This window comes from Myiozetetes cayanensis, unplaced genomic scaffold (genome assembly GCF_022539395.1).
Source record: "Myiozetetes cayanensis isolate MyiCay16 unplaced genomic scaffold, myiCay2020 scf4, whole genome shotgun sequence".
In the NCBI taxonomy this organism is placed as follows: Eukaryota; Metazoa; Chordata; class Aves; order Passeriformes; family Tyrannidae; genus Myiozetetes; species Myiozetetes cayanensis.
Genome location: NW_026087631.1, coordinates 47,507,621 through 47,526,575, shown reverse-complemented (window position 1 = coordinate 47,526,575; position 18,955 = coordinate 47,507,621). Strand labels below are relative to the sequence as shown.

Genomic DNA, 18,955 nt, shown 5'->3' with positions numbered 1-18,955 from the left:
AAAAATGGTTTATTCACTTACTTACGTGTGTTTCTCCACCCTACTAGGCTGCTGACACCCCAGAATGGGTGGAAAATCCCTGCACCCAATTCTGTGCAAATGTCACTTCCCAGACTATAGAGAAAGGTGAGGCAGGATTTCTCTGCCTAAACATGGACACCTCCAGCCATTTGAAACACCTGGCTATTTCAGACAAATGCAAAGGGCTGGTAGGCTTTACTCAGCACCTTTATCCAGCATGACCTGAAAGCCAGATTAGATATCCGCATAATGCCCAAAATTACACTAAACATGTTTACACTTGCCCCTGCCTTGAGAATTGATGCGTCTGTAGGGTAGGGACATTGAAATATGATCTTCCCAGGATGGAGAAAGTAGATGACACCAACTCCTAGTTAATCGAAAGCAGCCAACTTCTGCTTCCACTTAATTTCCTGCTACTGTGGATATAATGTCAGATGTGGGATTGTGGGACCTCGGTGCTTGGTCTCCTACTCTGTGACTTACAGAAGGGTGGAGACACACTGCAAGTCAAAAGATGTTCATCTTGGGAAGACTGAAGAACTTCCACTTACATACAGCAAAAAAAGAGAAAAGGCCTGACTGGTTATGGTAAACCACAACTCTCTTCCTAGGACTGCCATTGACTGAAGCACTTTACTGCTTCCTGTTTGTAATTTCAGGCTTAATTATCCCCTAAAGACGCTGCTGCTGCCACCACCCAATGGGCAGAAGCAGATACATTCCATTTATTTACAAGCACTGAACACTAAATTCATGTATTGCAGTTTGATTGTAGCTGACCACAGATGAATCTATTTCTTAATACTTTTTCATTTTCTTTTCTTATTTGAGATGAAAACTGAAGACACTCAATTATGTATTCAACTTTTAAATTCTGAGGTTTTATGTAAAAATTCTCAATTTTTATTTCAATTACACAGATAAAGACTGTAGATAAAGCTTTACCATCAACTTAAAACATATGTCATGATGAATTTTTAGTGGTCCTTAAGTAAAATGGACCCCATGTCTCCTATGCATCTCCCTCAGAATGAGCAAAATAATCTGTATGGGAAAACATACTTTTTTAGAGATTAAAAGAAAGAATATAATTTCTGCTTTTTTATTCACCAGGGGGAAGCAATAAACAGTGTGATTTCATATATTTACTAGTGTAGAGATTTGAAAGAGATTAATTAATTATTCTTGTCTCATTATCTAAGAAAATAAGTAGAGAGGGACAATCAGAGATTACTTTGCACATACTGTGACCAACATAAATGATTATTACACACACACACACCCCCTTAGGAGCTGCATAGTACTAGGGAGCTCCTACAGCAATAAAGTAGCAGCTAAGACATTTCCAGGGGATGACTATGACTGACTAACCTGATCTCCATGAAACACCATTTTGTTTTATGGGTGCAGACTCAACTAATATAGCTCAACTAAGCCTTCTAATGTATTCCTTAATGATTTTAATAGACATATGAACCACACATGTATATGAAAGGGTCTGTTTCCTGGCATGAATATTTAAATACAAAAGATACTAACTGCAAAAGAAAGGCATTTCCCCTCAAAATTGCATAATGAACTTCCCAGTTCCTTGTCAGTCTAATCCCTATGCTGCCAAGCTGGATATAAGAGAATATCTCCACTACAAAGGATGGTTTCTAACTGCTCCAATTCCCTGCTCACACACAGCTGTGACAGCACTGATTTCCTTTCAAGTTCCATTGCTACAGATAGTGAGACTCACACCTGGAAAACAACTCCTACAGCAGCTTGTCAGTGAGAATGATGCACCTTCAGAGGGAACCTCTCATGCAGAGAGCAGCTGTGGAAATCAGAGCCTAAAATAACAGAGCTGCTCCCTGCCAGATTTCCTTGAGAATTAGGTATGTTCAGTCTCAACCTTTGCCCACTCCCAAAACTCCTACGTAACCAAGGCATAGAAGCATTTCTAGGAAGGAAAACCTAACTAGTTTCCATCAAATTTCAAGTCCATTATTTCTGAAGTCACCTATGTAAAACTGCAAATAGAAATATGGGAAACAAAACTGCTGAATTTACTACTGTGCAATTGTGAATCTACTACTCACCAATTGCAGAGCTGTTATTAAATGAAAACAAATTTAATATCACAAGGAATTATGTAGGAGAGACCAAATGTAACAAAAATTAATTAAAGAGGAAGGGACTGCAGTGGATTAGTCCCTGAAAAAAAAAAAACCAACAAACCAAACCAAACTTAAATTACAGCCAGTGTTTTCCCTCCTTAAAAGCGTTTGCCCATTACACTTAACATCTGATCTACAAGTAGAAAATTATTTAAAAAATACTTTCTAATTAAGCAACCCAAAACAGTTTAAGCTAGTTTAAACAGTTCAAGTAGCTGAATTGAGTGATCCCTATAAGTATTGGATCTATTACGCAGTAAATTACAGTAAAATACAATATTACAATATACTAAACTGGTATTTCATTACATTCAATTGAGATACATAACGAGCAACAACGAAAGTACACTTGCACATTCGCACCCTTCTCAGTACACTCAAGGTTTATATACTTTTCATATTTTCATTCCTAGAAAAGAATTGCAGATAGACAAACACTATAATAGGAAGTAGTACAACCCAGTCAAGCACATGAGTTACACCAGCAGGAAGCAGGCAGGACAGAAGGAGAACCCTGAGGGCAGTTCTGGCTCATCTGGGGAATGCCAGAATCTCAGGCTGAAGCCTGGAACAGTAACATACCTCCACACAATTTACATCAACAGCATGGAGGAGAGACTACCAAAGCATTGTTCCCCACTTTTCCTTGAACAAAGTGATCTAACTGTAAACTGTGTAACTTATAAACCACATGGTCGTAGTCTGTAAGGCACAGGCCTGTAGAGGACAAATACTACCTACAAAAGTAAGTCCCATCAGTTGAAAATAAAGCTACCATACAATAGACACAACCTGACAATATCAGAACATCAGTATTTGAAATAGAAATTGTTAAAAATCAGTGAAAACTAAATAGGAAAATATCCATATTTTTAAGATGAAGCCTTTGCTAGGAACATGTATTTTGACCCGACACTTCCAAAAATAAACCAAAAATGTTAGCAATTACTTTAGCATGATGTATTTACAGTGCAGGGCATTTCTTCAATTTGTACATCTTATCTAGCCAAAAAGCCCCTCAAACTATTACTACATAGATGACAAAGTATCTTTTATTGAAAGTAATTAACCAGCTTTATTACCTTTTATTGAAAGTAATTAACCAGCTCTATTACCTTAGACATAATAAACATGGTCAATTTTTCAATTCAAGAGAACTTTGGTTTCCCTTAACTCCAGTTTGTGGTATTTAATAAAATGATACAGATACACACTAACAAAAAAGTCACTTTAATATATTCATTATACAGACTGAATACACAACTTTATATGTAAAAATGTTACAGATATTAATAAAATTTGTCTAGTTTTAAATTTTTCTCTTCAAGAGTTGCAACAACCTAGCAGTAAGTACACTCCCTTTTTTTTCCACTGTGCTTATTAATAGGAGGCAGAGTAGAAACTGCATTAAGGTAAATATATAAAGCACTGTATATTTTCTCATTCCCCAAGACTCTTCAGCTTTGTGATCCTGCTGAGAACAGATGTTTTGCTTGCTTCAATCTTCAAGTTCGCTATGGAATTTCTACAGGAACATACTAAGTATTGCGAATTAAATTAAATAAAAATGTACTTTATACTGCATGTATACTTCACCTATAGGTGAAAGATTCCTACAAACAAGGACAGAGGATAATAAACCTATCCATGTCAGATTTAAATGACACATAATAAAATAATAAACTTCAAAACATTCAGGAAGCAAAAGATGATGCAGAACTCAAATTGTGCCATTTCCCACAATTATATCAAGCAGTTGCTTTTAATCAGTTAAGGTATTTTTAGAAAATTGAGTCCTTGATTTTTTGACCTTTTGTATCAAAGTAAAGTTAACACCAAATAAATTGAGTTAAATTACAATGATGAATGTTCGAACAGTATTACCTGTGCCTGACTTTCTGATGCTGTTCGCTTGAGCAGCCTAATTTCATCCAGTTCTGAATGTCCAACTGATTTCCGAGTTAGTGACTGCACTGGGTCAGTTATGTTATATCTGCTAGGCTGATAAAAGCCATAATATTGTATTCTCTTTTCCCCTGAGTTTTCCAGAACATTTAGTTTCTGCCTAAACTGAATAATTTTACAGGTTAAGAACAGGATTACAGCACAAGCCAGAATGAAAAAGCCCAGTAAAATGTCAAAAGTCTGATTCAGCTTTTCAACCTGTTGTGCACACTTCAGGGATGTTTTTAATGACACAGGAGCAACATCTTTTGGACCTTGTTTTTCTACAGTTCTGTTAGTTGGTATAATCTGTGTTGGTATTTGCACTGGTAATGTTGATAATACTGTAGTTGCCTGTGAAAGAATTTCAACAGCATTTCCTTCATAGGGCAAAGGGGTAGCAGATGTAGTTGTAGTTCCTTCCCAGAAAGCAACATATTTTGTTTCTGCATTGACAAACTGCTCAAGGTTCTGCCTGTTTCCTTTGTGCCACGCCATCAGCCACGTGGTAGTGCTTTGATGGACACCAACAGATCCCAGACTCCAAGCAGTCTCTGGGCTGACAGTAGGGCTAATGCAGTTTGAAAACTGAGTCCACTTAATGTAATGCAAAGGTCTACCACGCATACTCTGGGGATTCTGACAATGAATTCTTACAGAAATGGGAGACAACATCAGCCAATTAAGTAACCCAAGCATTTTGCAGCTGCAGTTCCAAGGATTAGCATTTACCTGTAGATGAGTTAGAGATACTAAAGGCTTGAGCACTTCAGGTTGTAACTCTGTAATATTATTAAATGCTAAACTTAGTATTTTAAGTGACTGCCCTATTTTTTCAAAGGTACCATCACCAATACTGGCTATTTTATTTCTGTCTAGCTGCAGATACATTAAATTGTTTAATAAACTAAAAGTGCTGGAATTTATATTTTCTAAATCATTATAACTTAAGATTAACTGGCTAAGGTTGTTCAATCCAAAAAATCCATTTACAGCAATACATTTTAGCCTGACATTTTTCAAAGACAGATATTTAAGCTTGTTAAGTCCTTTAAATGCAAAAGACTGTATTGATCCAATAGGATTGTGAGACAAAGAAAGTCTTTCAAGATTTTTGAGCTTTCCAATAGCATTCGATGGCACAAGTTTCAAGCTGTTACCTTCAAGAAACAAATATGCAAGGTTTTCAAGATGATGAAATGCTGAATCTGATATCCGTGAAATCTTATTATTGGCTAGGTTTAGTGTTTGGAGATTTATCATTCCCAAGAAAGTCTCCCTTCCAAGGACACTGAGACGATTTCTTTTTAGCGATAAATATCTAACAGAAAGAAGATCACTAAATAATCCTCTGGGAAGAAAAGCTATTTGATTATTCTGAAGGTATAAACAGTGAAGACTGTGAAGGCCTTCAAAGATTCCTGGATCCAGGCGTTTAATATTATTGTTATTTAGATGCAAGTAGCACAGTTTGGGGAGTTCCACAAAAGCTTTTGGGTGTATGTACAAAATACTGGAGTTATCCATGTGGAGTGCAGCAAGCTTCTGAAGCCCTCTTAGTTCATTTGGAGTGACACATGATATATTATTTCCACTGAGGTACACAAGAATTGTCGTTTTTGGTAAGTTCCAAGGGATGCTTGAAAGCCCTGCATTACGACAGCTAACTTGTCTCCCTGTGCAGAGTTGACAAGCAGATGGACAGCCAAAAGCCTCCTTCTGAAGCAGCAACAAAAAAACCCAATTAAGTATATACAGGAATGGTCCTGGGCAAGGTGGAGAACTTTGCAGAACATACATATCCCTGTCATTGACCTTCTTACTCATCTCTGAGTTTGCTAGTAGAGATAAAAAAAGTATATAAATATTATTAAATCAAATATATTAACTGTATAAATATTAATTATTATTAAGTAATTAAATCTATGTGTACAATCTTTAATACATTAGCATTGCTCTCAATACTGGTATTTTACACATTCTCCTTTCATGACAAACAAGCAGTTTAAGACTTAAACTTACTAAGTCTGAGCTACACTGAAAAAAAAATTTCAAAGTAAATGAACAATTAAATAAATGTACTGCCAACCTAGCCAGAAAATATTTAACTGATTGCAGCATAAAAGTAGCTTCTATTAAATTAAAAATACTACTTATTAACTACTTTTTATAATTAGACATTACTAAGCAATGTTTCAAAAGCATTCAAATAGAAATGCCAATTGTAAACAGGTTTCCTTTCACTGGCAGCTCATTTATAATTTGAATTTTACCTTTATAAAGCTCAGTTACAGTCAAAACAAATATAAACAATTGCTTACCCCAAATTTGAAGTTCATTATTTCCATTATTTTGCCATTTGCAGTTTATTGCAGTTATAAGCTGATCAACTGTACTCATCTGTGAAACCTTCATAAAGGCAGTATTACTGCATACTAGATCACTCACATTTTGCCCCAGGATTTGCAACAGTTTGCTCAGGAAACTAAGAAAGAAGTGCTTAAAGTCAGGTTGTCATGGATACAGGAAACCATGGGACAGGAAGCCATTTTATCTGTGCTTCAGAAGCATTGTTGGAAAGGAAATCTCAGTGATTTTTTTTCTAGAAAATCAAGAACCATCTTAGTCTGTAATTGCTACTTTTTATTATATACTAATTTTTAATCTACTGATTTACCCAGTTAGTTCAAAAGAGTTTTATCTTAGTTAGGTGTAACTTTCAGAATAAAGCATAACTATTCGTAACGGCATTATTTCATTACCTGTAACTTTATCTTTTAGCCAGAATCTGAAATGTTTTTTTTTTTTTAAATCAACAGCAACACTTACACTGTTCCACTGCGCTCTCTCTGTCTACAGAGCCAAACTATATCCACCACATATATGTTGGCCCAGCCAACAGTGAAAAGATGAGAGTCTGGATGGAACAGCCCCAGTGCCCCCCATACTCTGGCAAGGCACAGCCTGCCAGCAATCCCAAGGAAACCAGGAAATCTTAAGGGATAGGAACCACATGATGTGGTGCTAAAAACTGCTGTGTATTTTGGACTTGACCCAAGCACTTTGTTAAGTCTCAGTTGAGGTCACCTTTTTTAAAGCATTTTATCCACAAAGGACTATGGTTCCAAGAACCACGCCTTTGGTCCACAGCTTTTGTTTCCTGCAGTGTCCCTTGTGCAGATAAACACTTAGTGCAAATGTGGGCCATAAATATACCCCTTGCCTAAGGACTGGAGATTACATCCTCAGTTTATCCATCACAAACTCAAAACACTTGTGAAGTCCAGTCACATCATCAAAGCAGGAAAGGGGAGATTAAGCCTACAAATAGCAACATAACTGTAAATCCACAATTTTACTGCAACAAGACCATCTGTTCAAAAAAACAGAGGACAATGCCCATTAGTAGTTATTGCCTAGGAAGAGGCACAACAGAAAGAGAACAGTCACTTCAGCTACAATGAGCTCGCACAGGAAGAATGAGCCCACCTAAGGGATGAAATATAACCCAAATGCCTTTGTCTATATAATCCAACCTGAAATGCATGACACACATGAGAAAAGGAAACAGAACAGACAAGAATGTGCTTTTGAAGAAGCTTTCTTCCAAACATCTAATCTAAAATAAGAAATCAGTAGGACCAGTAAAATTGGTCCATGGGCCATTTTAGACAAAGCCTGTATCAGTTACAACAAAGAATTAGATCTGCATTTGGCTTTTTTTTCCTGAGACCAATAAATAACTAAGGAAATTAATTGTTCTTTAGATTTAACTATTTTTTTCACACTTTAATTTTTTCACTGTATTTAACATAATTGCTGATTTAAAGAAAAGTAAAATAAAATGGCATGGCATCTGCTTAAAGAGAAAGCACTGTACAGTTTTGACTGTTCACAGGAAGATTGGTGAATTAGCCTGGATATGGAAGACAAAATAGTAGGAGTAATTGAAAAAGATTAACCAAATCAAATAGAGCCACATGAGGGGAAAGCCACAGATTGACCAAAAATGAAAAGTGACTTCAAACAGGAAATTATCTTCTACCTAAAATAGGTAGGGAGGCTTCACTACTACACTAGCTTACTTATGCTGATACTTACATGTTGGAAAAAACCAAAATATTTCTTCCAAGATGTGCTGTGTGAAACAACCCCTTAAGGCTTGAGGAAGTAAGCCAAATTAAAAAAAAAAGTTTTGCAAGGCAAACCTTAATAGATCTCAGGTTTTGCAAAATGTCAGAACTAACAGACTAAGGGAACTGATGAAGCTCTGTAGGATTCAGATAACATGAAAAGTTAGAGAATCAAGTAGAGTAGTGACCAGATAAATGACATCATTTTGGGCAAAACCATAAAAAAGATTGGGATACACAGGTAACTTGGATCAGCATTTCTCAAATAGGCTTGTACTTAAACAGTAAAATTTATTACTAGTTGAAAACTACACAATTATTTTTCTCCTTGAGGAAAAAGAAAACAAGTTTCCATTCCATAACTCTTATTTGACTTTAGACTCTCGTAAAATAATATGACAGAAAGCTTTTGTGAAACTAAGAGCTAATTTGAGAAATTGTTAGAATTAATTTTTTTTCTTCATTCAGAAAATAGTCTTCTATGGAGCAACCAGTAGGTAAATGAACAAAACAGTAATATATTGGCCATCAATGAAATCCACAGATGTGATATGCTGACTATAACGATTATATTTATCACTTTAGCCTTTACTATTCACTGCAATATTTTGTACATTCTGTTCAAACTATCAAAGCAATAAGAAATGTATTCAATATGAATCTAATTCAAACCAAAAGGCTTAAGGAACTCAAAGCACTTTCCCAAATTTCAACCAAAATATCTAATTCACCTTTGAGAAATTGATTAAAAACTAAATCCAATTGCAAAGCAACACTCTGCCTGCTAGTTTAGGAGACAGGATGGGTATATACTTGGCATTAGCAGCTGACAGCTTCCAAATATTTAACAAAAAGAGAAAACTTCCTAAGAACTACTACAGACAATACCCACACACAAAATACAAAAGCTACGCTTTAAACATACAGACATTCTTTATACTTAGGCACTTTTTGTTATATTAAAACCTGATGTTCCGTATTAAACTTTTACTTTCTCATTAAATTGTATGAATATGAAACATTGTTTCTCAAGACACTACTTAAGTACAGAAGTTTTTGTAGTGACATGGGTTGTGGTATTAATCATTTTTGGTATCTTACCACAATAGTCTGGCTCTGCTAAAAAAAGTCACCGAAAATCTCAGCTACTCTATGGAAGTCTCAAATTTCAGAGTGTAGAGCAGAAAGATAAGGAGATGTAGCAAAATGTCTCAAAACAAGCTGAGCCACAAAACCAGCTGCAAATCTATTTTTTTTTTAAACTTTGCTACAATCCTGTGATTTTCATACATTTTTAATAACATGATATATTTCAGTCACTACTTATTCAATAACCAATTTGCAAACATGTAAAGCTCACATTACAAAGAGTTTGAAGAAAGCTAGTCAGTATGTTATCAACTACTGCTGTCTTTTATATAATGAAAATGGTCAATTTTAAGGTAAATCATATTTAGAAGAGTTTAAGGAAAGATTTCTGAAATTCTTTATACAGGCCACAAACAAAACCAGATATCAGCAAGAACCAAACCGTTATGACTGCAGTTTGTTTTCTACAGCAGTTCAGCTGCACTTAGTGGCATAATTCCTTGCCGTCACTTGGTATATTTTTCCTTGAAATCAAAGCTTACAGGTCTTAGGGGAAAAGATAATATGTCCCTGACCAGTCCATATTAACAATCAGGTGTAAGAGGAAAATTAATGGAGATTGCAACAAGAAAAGTTTAATGAGTGCATCCTTTTGCCAATGCTGTAATGGGACATGCAATTAAGGAAGTGGTAGTACTCCATGTAACCTTCTGAATTATGCAGATTCTGATAGTCAAGCTAAGACCAAAGCTACATTTTTCACTCTTATCAATAGACTGCACTGTTACCTGTTAGGCAAGCTAAACAAATCCAAGGCCAAACACTGATGACAACTGCAAAATCATAATTTGAAGAGCTCCTTTAAATGCTAATAGTCCATTAAAGGTGTGAGTGAGCACACCTTTGACTAGAGGGATTAAAAAAAAAGGAGGGGAAAATAGGGAAATGGCTCCAGAGTATCATTTCTATAAAGAAAAGAGGATGTACAAATAATTATGTAAGCAATTCTGACTTTATAAATGAGGCCATAACTACCCTGAGGAGAACATGACATTTTATTAGGCACTTTCTTGTCATTTCCTAACATTACATATAGACAACTTCTTGAGAGGAAAATTAAAATTTCTAAGTAACTTTAACAAATGACAGAAGCAAAACTTCTATAACAACCTAATGAAGATTTATAATTGCATACTGTAAGTAGTTATACTCACAAAATGGCAATTATCTAACTGGTAGAACTCATATTAGCTGACATTTCAGACTTGATGACACAGTGAGAGAAAGCAGACATTTACACAACAATTAGAAATGAGCAGAGAAACCTGGAAAACCTCTTAACCTTTCCTCACAATAGATAAGCATATTTGACTCAAAGGAGCAAAATTAAAACTGCCACTACTCATATACCACAAATCAAAATGAAGAAAGACAAGAAATTAAAATACTTCATATTTCAAGTTCAGCCATGTCTCTTCTACTGTAGAGTGGTTCCACTGCCTACCACTGTAGATTCTACTCTACAGTGGTAAGTCCACCAAAAATGAGAATGTCCTCAAGGACCAAAATTAGTGGACTGTTTTGGAAAGCACTGACTTGGAGTAAAAACAAACTTGGTAGTCTCCCATTCAAGAATGACAGGCACAGTACAAACAACACTCACTTGCAAAAGCAGTGCTTAGCTTTCAACATGGTGTCAAATTCTACCTGTTGCTACAGTTAGGAACCACGCCAAACTCTCCTAATCACTGACATTATAATTTTCCCATATTCTGTTTCCATTTCCAGATTAGAGAATAAATATTCCTATCACTCTTAAGCATCTTTCAGTATGGTTCATGTTCTACTAAAATACACAGGGAACAACTATAGGGATAAAAAAGAAAACTACTTTGCTAAATAAATTCTTAAAAGCTTTCAATAGCACAAAAGAATGACATTCCAAAACATTGTAATGCTGACATTATACAAAGTGACAGAAGTGCAGTAAGCAACTTCCATATGTATCTATCGGTATGAGAAGGGGACATAGTACAATTTTAGCCAGTTTGGTCTCAGGAAATTCAAAGGATGCTGAAGATGTGTACGTTAAAATGCAGAAACCTAGATAGTGGTGGGGGCCCACACCTTTTCCACAATGGCCTAAGTAAGAAGTAGACTACTGCTCCTGATTATGTTCACTGGGCACTACTTTAGGGACCACAGGAACATCTAATAAAACTCTACTACATCTTGAAGAGTGCTCTTGAAGCTGTAGGTTCACAAACAAGCCATTCAGACTCTAGACAAGCTGGAATATGACTGAAGTAGACTAGGAAATCATGACATTTATTATTTTACTCACCCCGGTTGCTGTCATCCCTCACATCTCACACGGTAGCTCAGATACGATTTTTCTCCATAAAACTTCAAGTTGTTGCGTGTTTTACAAAATCACTCCCTGTTAGAGCTACCATTATGTCTATGCATACTTCCCTCAGGTACTGAACTTGGAAACACTGTAACTCCACAAATGCATCCTAAATCCTTACTGCCTACATCTTGTTACTGGACCCTACTGTTATATACAGCAGATTAAAGACAAACAGGCAGCAATAATACAAAGCATGGAAGATAATGCTGATGCATATATCTGTCAGACACAAAAATTACTAGCATTGATTGACTAGACTTGGACAGCAAATGCAGATAATTATACAATGTTTAATTTATGCAAAATCCCCACGCAATACCAAGAAATTACTGCTATGTGAAAAGGTTCTGCAAGAACTAATCAGGAAAGCAGCATTGTTCTTTCTTTAATATGAATTTCTAAACAGTAACATGATGTGCAGCTGTAGGAAGATAAACAGGATGCTAGATGGAAGGACTAAAATGCACACAGACTAAAATGCAACCCTGTTGATAACAAAAACATTTAATTGCCTGTATATCACCTAGACAAGAAAGTTACAGTATGGCTAATAAACTGTCACTTTATAACTTGCTCGATCCAACTAAATGGCCCGAGAACCACTGTGAACAACTGCTGTGCAGCAAATCCCATCTTATCTGCTCTAAAATCCTCCACTCGTGATACTGTCAAAGGTGCAGTGTTTGAAATAGAAAATTATTTGTCATACTGGTTTTAAGTTAATAAAGATGGAAGTTTTATCTTCCCCTAAAATGCAAAAAGTTCAAAGTCCACATAAGTGTAATTATAAACAGGATCACTAATTAGAGAAGTACCTAAAAACAATTAAGTAATCCTACAGAGTTTAGAGGGAGAATAAAAAAGGTCACTGTTTAATACTTTACATAACATTTTATCCATAAAACAATTCAGAGGGAAGGATGAGAATGCATGTTACCTTCCTTTTCCCCCCAGTACTTTTATCTACTGGCTCCCATTCCTCTCTAAAATAAACTGATGCTTCAGCTATAAGTTAGAGGAAGCAACTGGCAGAAGGAAAAAAATCCTCAAACAGTCCCAGACACAGTGCAGATGCCTGTTTCCCTTATAGCAGAATCTTGAAAATCTGAGCTTACTACTGGTACCAAACCCTGACCATCAAATAGCAGTAAGATGAGGCAAGAATCTCACCCTCACCTTGGCCTTCCAAGACAGCCCATTAGCCATCCTCAGAAGACAAAATTCTGTTCTATCTCTGCAGCAGAGCTGAGAAATCTTTAAATGACTTTGGCTATCCAAAGCAATATCTAATCAGGTACCTGGTTACTAAGGCATTCCAATAGAAAAAAAATTGTTTTAGTTTTTTTTTTAAACATTGTTTATTTTAAACAAAACATTTTGTTTAAATACTGTATTTTATTTAAAACATTTTTGCTTCAACTCTGCAAATGGATTTACACAAGAAGCTTGCTTTACAAAACTTATTTTTAACAGAAGTTTCAGGTGTAGAATGCAGCAAGCATGTGTAATATAATCTGTGATATGGCAAAACTGGAGTGACTCACATTGTTCTAGTAAAAGGAAAAAAATTACAGAATCAGTTTCACACATTGTCTGAAGGTATGTTTAGCAGTCTATCAACTGCATAAGTGAAATTTTCATAGCTTTGACTATCCACTTTGACATATCCACTAAAGAAAGGCTTTTTATTTGAGAAGCAGCTTTCTTAAACGATTTGAGTATCTGAAAAATAAAGCTGTCATGTGCAGAAGGTTTTGTTATGTTAAAGACTGCCAGAAATAATTGGCTTTTACAGCAGGAAATCTGGAGCAGCTGCAGGTAGTTCAAATACCAAGGTTATCTAAAGAAATTCCTTTTTTCCTTCCTCCCTCTAAAAGAAACTTCACAGGAAGACAGACGTAGTTCAGCATCTTAAATTTTAGCTAAAACCTCTTTAAAGACATTTCCAATATAAGCAACATAACACTGTTACATTTACTGGAAAAAACCCCCCTTCCTTATAAAGCAGCTGCTTCATTCACCTATAACTAGATGGTTATCCTGGTGATCTAGGACAAAAAAAGGAAGTTTCTGTGCATATTAAAAGCTATGAAGCTTTTAAGTTTTACACGTAAGAGTTCCCTGACCTTTTCTAGGTAGAGACCACATATTGCACAGCTTTACAGATACTAACATAGCTTTGGGATTTGTGAGCAGCACCTAAATTCTCAATAGACAATACTTGAGGAAATCCAGCAGACTAAATGCAAACTCATGCAGTCTTGTCTTCCTGAATGTCAAACAGATAAGAATAATCTGAAGGTAACTATGGACTGAACTCTCACCTAAACATGTTATACACAAATTCTAGTAGTGACAAGTTAGGAATCAGTGTAACACTATCCAGTATTTCCATTTAAAACTTTCATTTTGTATGTATATTCACTAATGACGACAGCTACCAAAAGGACAATAGTAAAAGCTTCTTGCTAGAGAAATCTACAGTGCAAAAACTGTTTCACACTCTTTCACAACAAGGAATGGAAGCAGAACTTCCATTTAATGTTAAAAAGGGGAAAAGCAGGATGAAAGTTCAGATCACCTACAACAGGAAAGAAAACTGACTATTGTTCTCTGTAAGGGACAGCCAAATACTAACATGCCAACTAAAGCAACTACTTAATCACAGATGAGAGAAGCAGATAGTTTAATGTTAATATGAAAACAAACAATAATATCTGCAGCGCTGGTTTCTCCCTTTTACTAAAAGGACACTTTCTATGAAATAAAGGTTACTATAACGCTATGAAGTCAAATAAAAGGGTAACATAATGTAGCATGGAAATTCCATCCTTTTAAGTTTCTCTTGGGAAAAAAAGAGTAAATAAAACTACTTATACTGGAATATATAGCTGCAGAATTTTGAAATAGTTTAAAAACTATCTCAAAGGCCTTTGAAGCATTCTTATTTAACACATTGTATATTTGCTTACCCATTCAATGATGGCAGAAGAGAAAGTAATGCCAAAGCAGAAAGTTTTCTTCTTTCTGGCTGAGTGATGTTATCCATCCGATCAACCCACATTTCAATCATGTTACCAAGAATTTGGTCCAACTGCAATGGGGAACAGAATGTTGCTTTTTATTTATGGAGTGTGTCAGCCTGTTTAGAAAATATTTTCTTTTAATTTTTCTACCAACTGAATACATTGTTCAGTCTTGGAATAAAGTTAGGTATACATAATACACCACACAGCTAGGTATAGCTGACAGAAATAGCAAGCAACAGTTATTTTTTAAATTTTCTATAACAGTGCTTACAGGCCCTGAATCTCCCATACATTAATTGTACCCTACAAGTCAGAAATACACTCAGTTCATGGACAGGGCACTGATTTCGAGTAGTGCATTACTCAAACAGTTTTCCACTAACAGTCTAACACATACAAAGCACGTGAACTTACTCTATTTTACCTACACTAGTGATAAATTTAAAAAACCCTTGCTTTTACTTTTTGAAAACTGTGTTATACTCAAGGATAAGAAAATTACTAAAATTCCACTTAAAGACTTTTGCTACGAGTAGAATGCTCACAGCAAAAGAACCTCAGTAACCTCATCAGTGAAACTGTAGCACATTGAACCTGACAACCTAAAAACTCAGAGGAGAATGGTTAGACCATTATCCACGGTGCAAGACCCATCAAGACAGCACAAGGAGAAACTCTCATCCTCCAAGGGCATGCAAACTAAAGGAGTTTACATGAATAAGTCTGGGATGCTTTAAGGTAATTGTGGGAATATGTAAAAGTTGTTACAGGATGTTCAGGGGAAGAAGCAAAGGGGCAAGAGCCCCTTTTCAAGGTGCAGTGTGGAGGAACAACCATGGAAAGCAGAGGGAAAAGTTCCTTCCGATCAAAAGAAAGCAGGACTTCCCAATGCAATACAGCCCAAATACCAAAACACAAAACCCCCAAAAGGACAATAAACTTTACCTCCTGACCCAATTCACATGCCATCTGGCTCAGAAGTAATGAAAAAAACCTTGCATTTTGTAGTAGAACTCTACCCATGATCCCCAGATAAGTAGACATCACCACTGGGTATCTCTGAAACAAAAGTAAACCAAAACAAATGGTGCTTAGTTTACCTAAAAGAAATATATTTGATACAAAGCAGCAATACATGGTATATACTTACATGCATCCCCTATACCTTTTACTACATTTTAAATTATAAACTGTAATTTAAGAGCCTCTCAGAAGATTAGGTGAACAAGCTTTACCAGGATTTCTCAATTCCAAACAGCCAAGACAGCCTGAGAAGTGATTTTACTTTAAATTTAAAAACCTGTATCTTAAGGAACAAACAGCACATTATACTGCTAAAAAATTACTTTTGAAGTTGATTATGGTTCAAAATTACTGCTTACAATTTCAGTATCACTAGAAAATGCTTGATAGTTCTGAAGTTGTTGTTACTTATTTCAGAAAGAAGCTATGATACTTTTGCCAATAATTTGCAGGTGTTTCAAAACTAACTGGGTAAATTAGTAAGTTCATTATTTACCTTTTGTTATTACTTTTAAAAGAAGCTACAGAGTTTTGTACTAAATTCAGCCTGTAGTAATATAACTGCATTGTTACATAACTGTAACAATATAATAGCTAAGCCAGACTAATATACTTTCAATGGGGTACAGTGAATTCATTACTCTTAAATCAGAAGACATTTTAATAATCCACATTGCTATGTAGTATTAATTGGCTTAAATTTGGAAATGTTATTTAACTCAATAATCATGGGAGCCAAATATTGATATTTGAAAGTCTTCAATTCTGGAAAAAAGCAAAGGTTTTGATTAAAAAAGTCAAAAAGCATGAAGAATTCCACCCACTGATTCTGCTGATTTAAATGTTTTCATTTTTCTCCTGCTAGTACTGAAAAATTCAACACAGTTAAAGTATACTGGATTTTTCTCCTTTTCAGCTGCCATGGCAGTTTGTTGAAGAAAAGAGAGAAAAGGGAGAAGTAAAGACATCTAAGCCAACGAAATCTTAAAAAAATCTTCTGTCTCACATAAAGTATTCTCACATTCTTCACCTCTTCATATTAGATATGTCAATTAGAAAAAGAAGGTCAACTCAATCTTCTCTTTGTTCAGTTTGTTTTTCTCTGGTACAGGCACATTTAAAAAGGAGTAGTGTGTGTCTTTAAAATACCCCAACAAAAAAACTCCAACACCTATAAAGGATTAAAGTAGGCATAGAGTTACAGCAGATTGTGTGTTAATAGTGAAGGAACAGTAGAACAGCAGAATAAAATTTGTTCTATTTTATTAAAACAAACACTACATGACAAGTGATGGATATGTTGGTTTATATCCTGTGCTACTATGTTACTTTTACAGACTTTTAAAATAGCTGTCAAAAATCTATCAATTGCTCTTTAAACAAGAGAAAATACAATATCAATATGAAAAAACTGGCCCAGATAATAGCCTTCCATGTTCAAAAAGAAAATGCAAATAGTAGTTAAAGTAATTCTTACCTCCCCATCTACAATCCCCCTGAATACTGATGGCAGAAGGGGTTGAAACATTTGAGGACCCAATACAGGGTTTACTTTTAGGACATTTTCTACAACCTTAAGAACAAAAGCAAATTAGACAATTAGTAAAGTACATTTATAAATCTTAAGTTTTAGAACCATGTATACTAGTGTACATATGTAAAGTGCTTGCAGGATGTTTGTCATTAAATACCAGCAAACCCCAGGACTGCTGGAAGTATTATTCTAGTAAAGTACTCCGCAAACCTGATTTGCATGCATGGACCTGATGAAAACTGACATGCCAACGAAATCCACCCTTCCAAGCATCTCATGAGCCTCCCCATGGCCATGGCAAACCTGATGAGGCAGTTTGGAAGGAAGGACCTTGTTAAGGTTCCAGGAAAAGCAGCAGATTGAGGTGGGTTGGCAGGGTAAAGTGCCAGCAGTCCAAGGCTTATTTCCATACATTTGTCTTATCACTTTTTTGAAGAACCATTGATGAGGACCTACCATCTCTTTGCAGGTGTCTCAGAGATGCTATTCTAGGTACCCTGGGTACTCTAACTTCCACCACCCCCCACTGAGCTGTTCCTTAAAGTTATTTTTAATCTTGTGTTCTTCAGTTTTTCTTTTGCCCAGATGTTTGGGCTCTCCCCTTACAGTAAAACGGAGACAGGAAGAAGTTGTGAGAATAAGGGGCTGATAGCTGCTCGCCCCCACTTGTAATAAAGACAGAGACCACACACATATATACACACGCTGATGTGTATAAAGGATATAAAGGTACAATAAAGATACCTCCCTCATACATTCTTAGTCTCCATTTATTCCATCTCAGAGGAACTTCCACAAGGAACTACTCTTCCATGCTCTTGTCCAATCCCCCTAAATATTTATTTTGCTTTTTGAAATTTGTTCCTACTAGCTTCATTTAATACCCTCTATTTCTTGCCTTAAGAGAGATACTAAGTGTCTGATCTTTTTCAATGCCTCTCAGTTTTGTACACCTTTAATATACAGAAGTATAAAAGAGGTATATTATATACAGAGGGAAACATAACTTTTCCCTCACTCATCTTTCTGGGTACGGGAAGTTTTGGCTAACTCATTTGTTCTTTGCACAGTCTTTTCAAACTTTATATTGCCCATCTCAGATAATTAGAAAACCAAGTCACATCAACCCTTAGTAATTTTGAAATAAATTGTCTTCTTGGTCCAAATTAGTATTTTTTAACCTTATTAATTTATATTTCTAATGTCTATTTTCAATCCAGCCAAAACTGCTTGTAGGAAACTGTTTCAGAGAACAGCCCTGGGTGTTTCTGTTCCCAATATTTATCTTGGAGATTTTTTTATTTAACAAGTCAGCATAGTGAAACCTTGGAAAATATTTTGCTTTTTGTAAAAATATTTGCAAGGATTGTAGCTCAGTTATCCCTCTGGAATCAACAGGGCATATTAGGAACATGTTCCAAGTATACTACACAAACCTTGCAGATAATGCAAGGCCACTCTGGGACTCAAGTGAATAAATGATTCCATATTAGCAGCATCCTTCCATTTTAGAGATCTGATTAAAACCTCCTGCATAAAACATTTTGTCCAACTATAGGCTCTAAATATTACTAATAGACTGAACTTGAAATTTTAAATTT

General features: G+C 35.6%; 2 protein-coding genes and 1 long non-coding RNA gene across 5 annotated transcripts in view; 1 reads left to right on the top strand and 2 right to left on the bottom strand.

The window, feature by feature from the left end:
- The window catches only part of LOC126647666 (uncharacterized), a 143,864-nt gene that overhangs the window by 69,487 nt on the left and 55,422 nt on the right, over positions 1-18,955 (top strand). The gene's annotated exons all lie outside the window — the stretch shown is intronic.
- Positions 1-18,955, bottom strand: part of IPO11 (importin 11) — a 162,606-nt gene that overhangs the window by 97,372 nt on the left and 46,279 nt on the right. For all 3 annotated transcript variants that reach the window (XR_007630630.1, XM_050330051.1, XM_050330052.1), the window contains 3 exons: positions 17,298-17,393; positions 15,743-15,856; positions 14,741-14,862 (listed from right to left, as the gene is read on the bottom strand). Coding sequence is in view for 2 of the 3 variants with exons in the window: in XM_050330051.1 (XP_050186008.1) it covers positions 14,741-14,862; positions 15,743-15,856; positions 17,298-17,393 (332 nt within the window). In the remaining variant the exon portion in view is untranslated. The remainder of the gene's footprint in view (positions 1-14,740; positions 14,863-15,742; positions 15,857-17,297; positions 17,394-18,955) is intronic.
- Positions 2,249-6,755, bottom strand: LRRC70 (leucine rich repeat containing 70). Its single transcript, XM_050330078.1, has 2 exons — positions 6,455-6,755; positions 2,249-5,971 (listed from the first exon to the last, which is right to left on the bottom strand). The coding sequence occupies exons 1-2, from the start codon at positions 6,546-6,548 to the stop codon at positions 4,044-4,046; spliced, it is 2,022 nt and encodes a 673-aa protein (XP_050186035.1). The 5' UTR covers positions 6,549-6,755; the 3' UTR covers positions 2,249-4,043.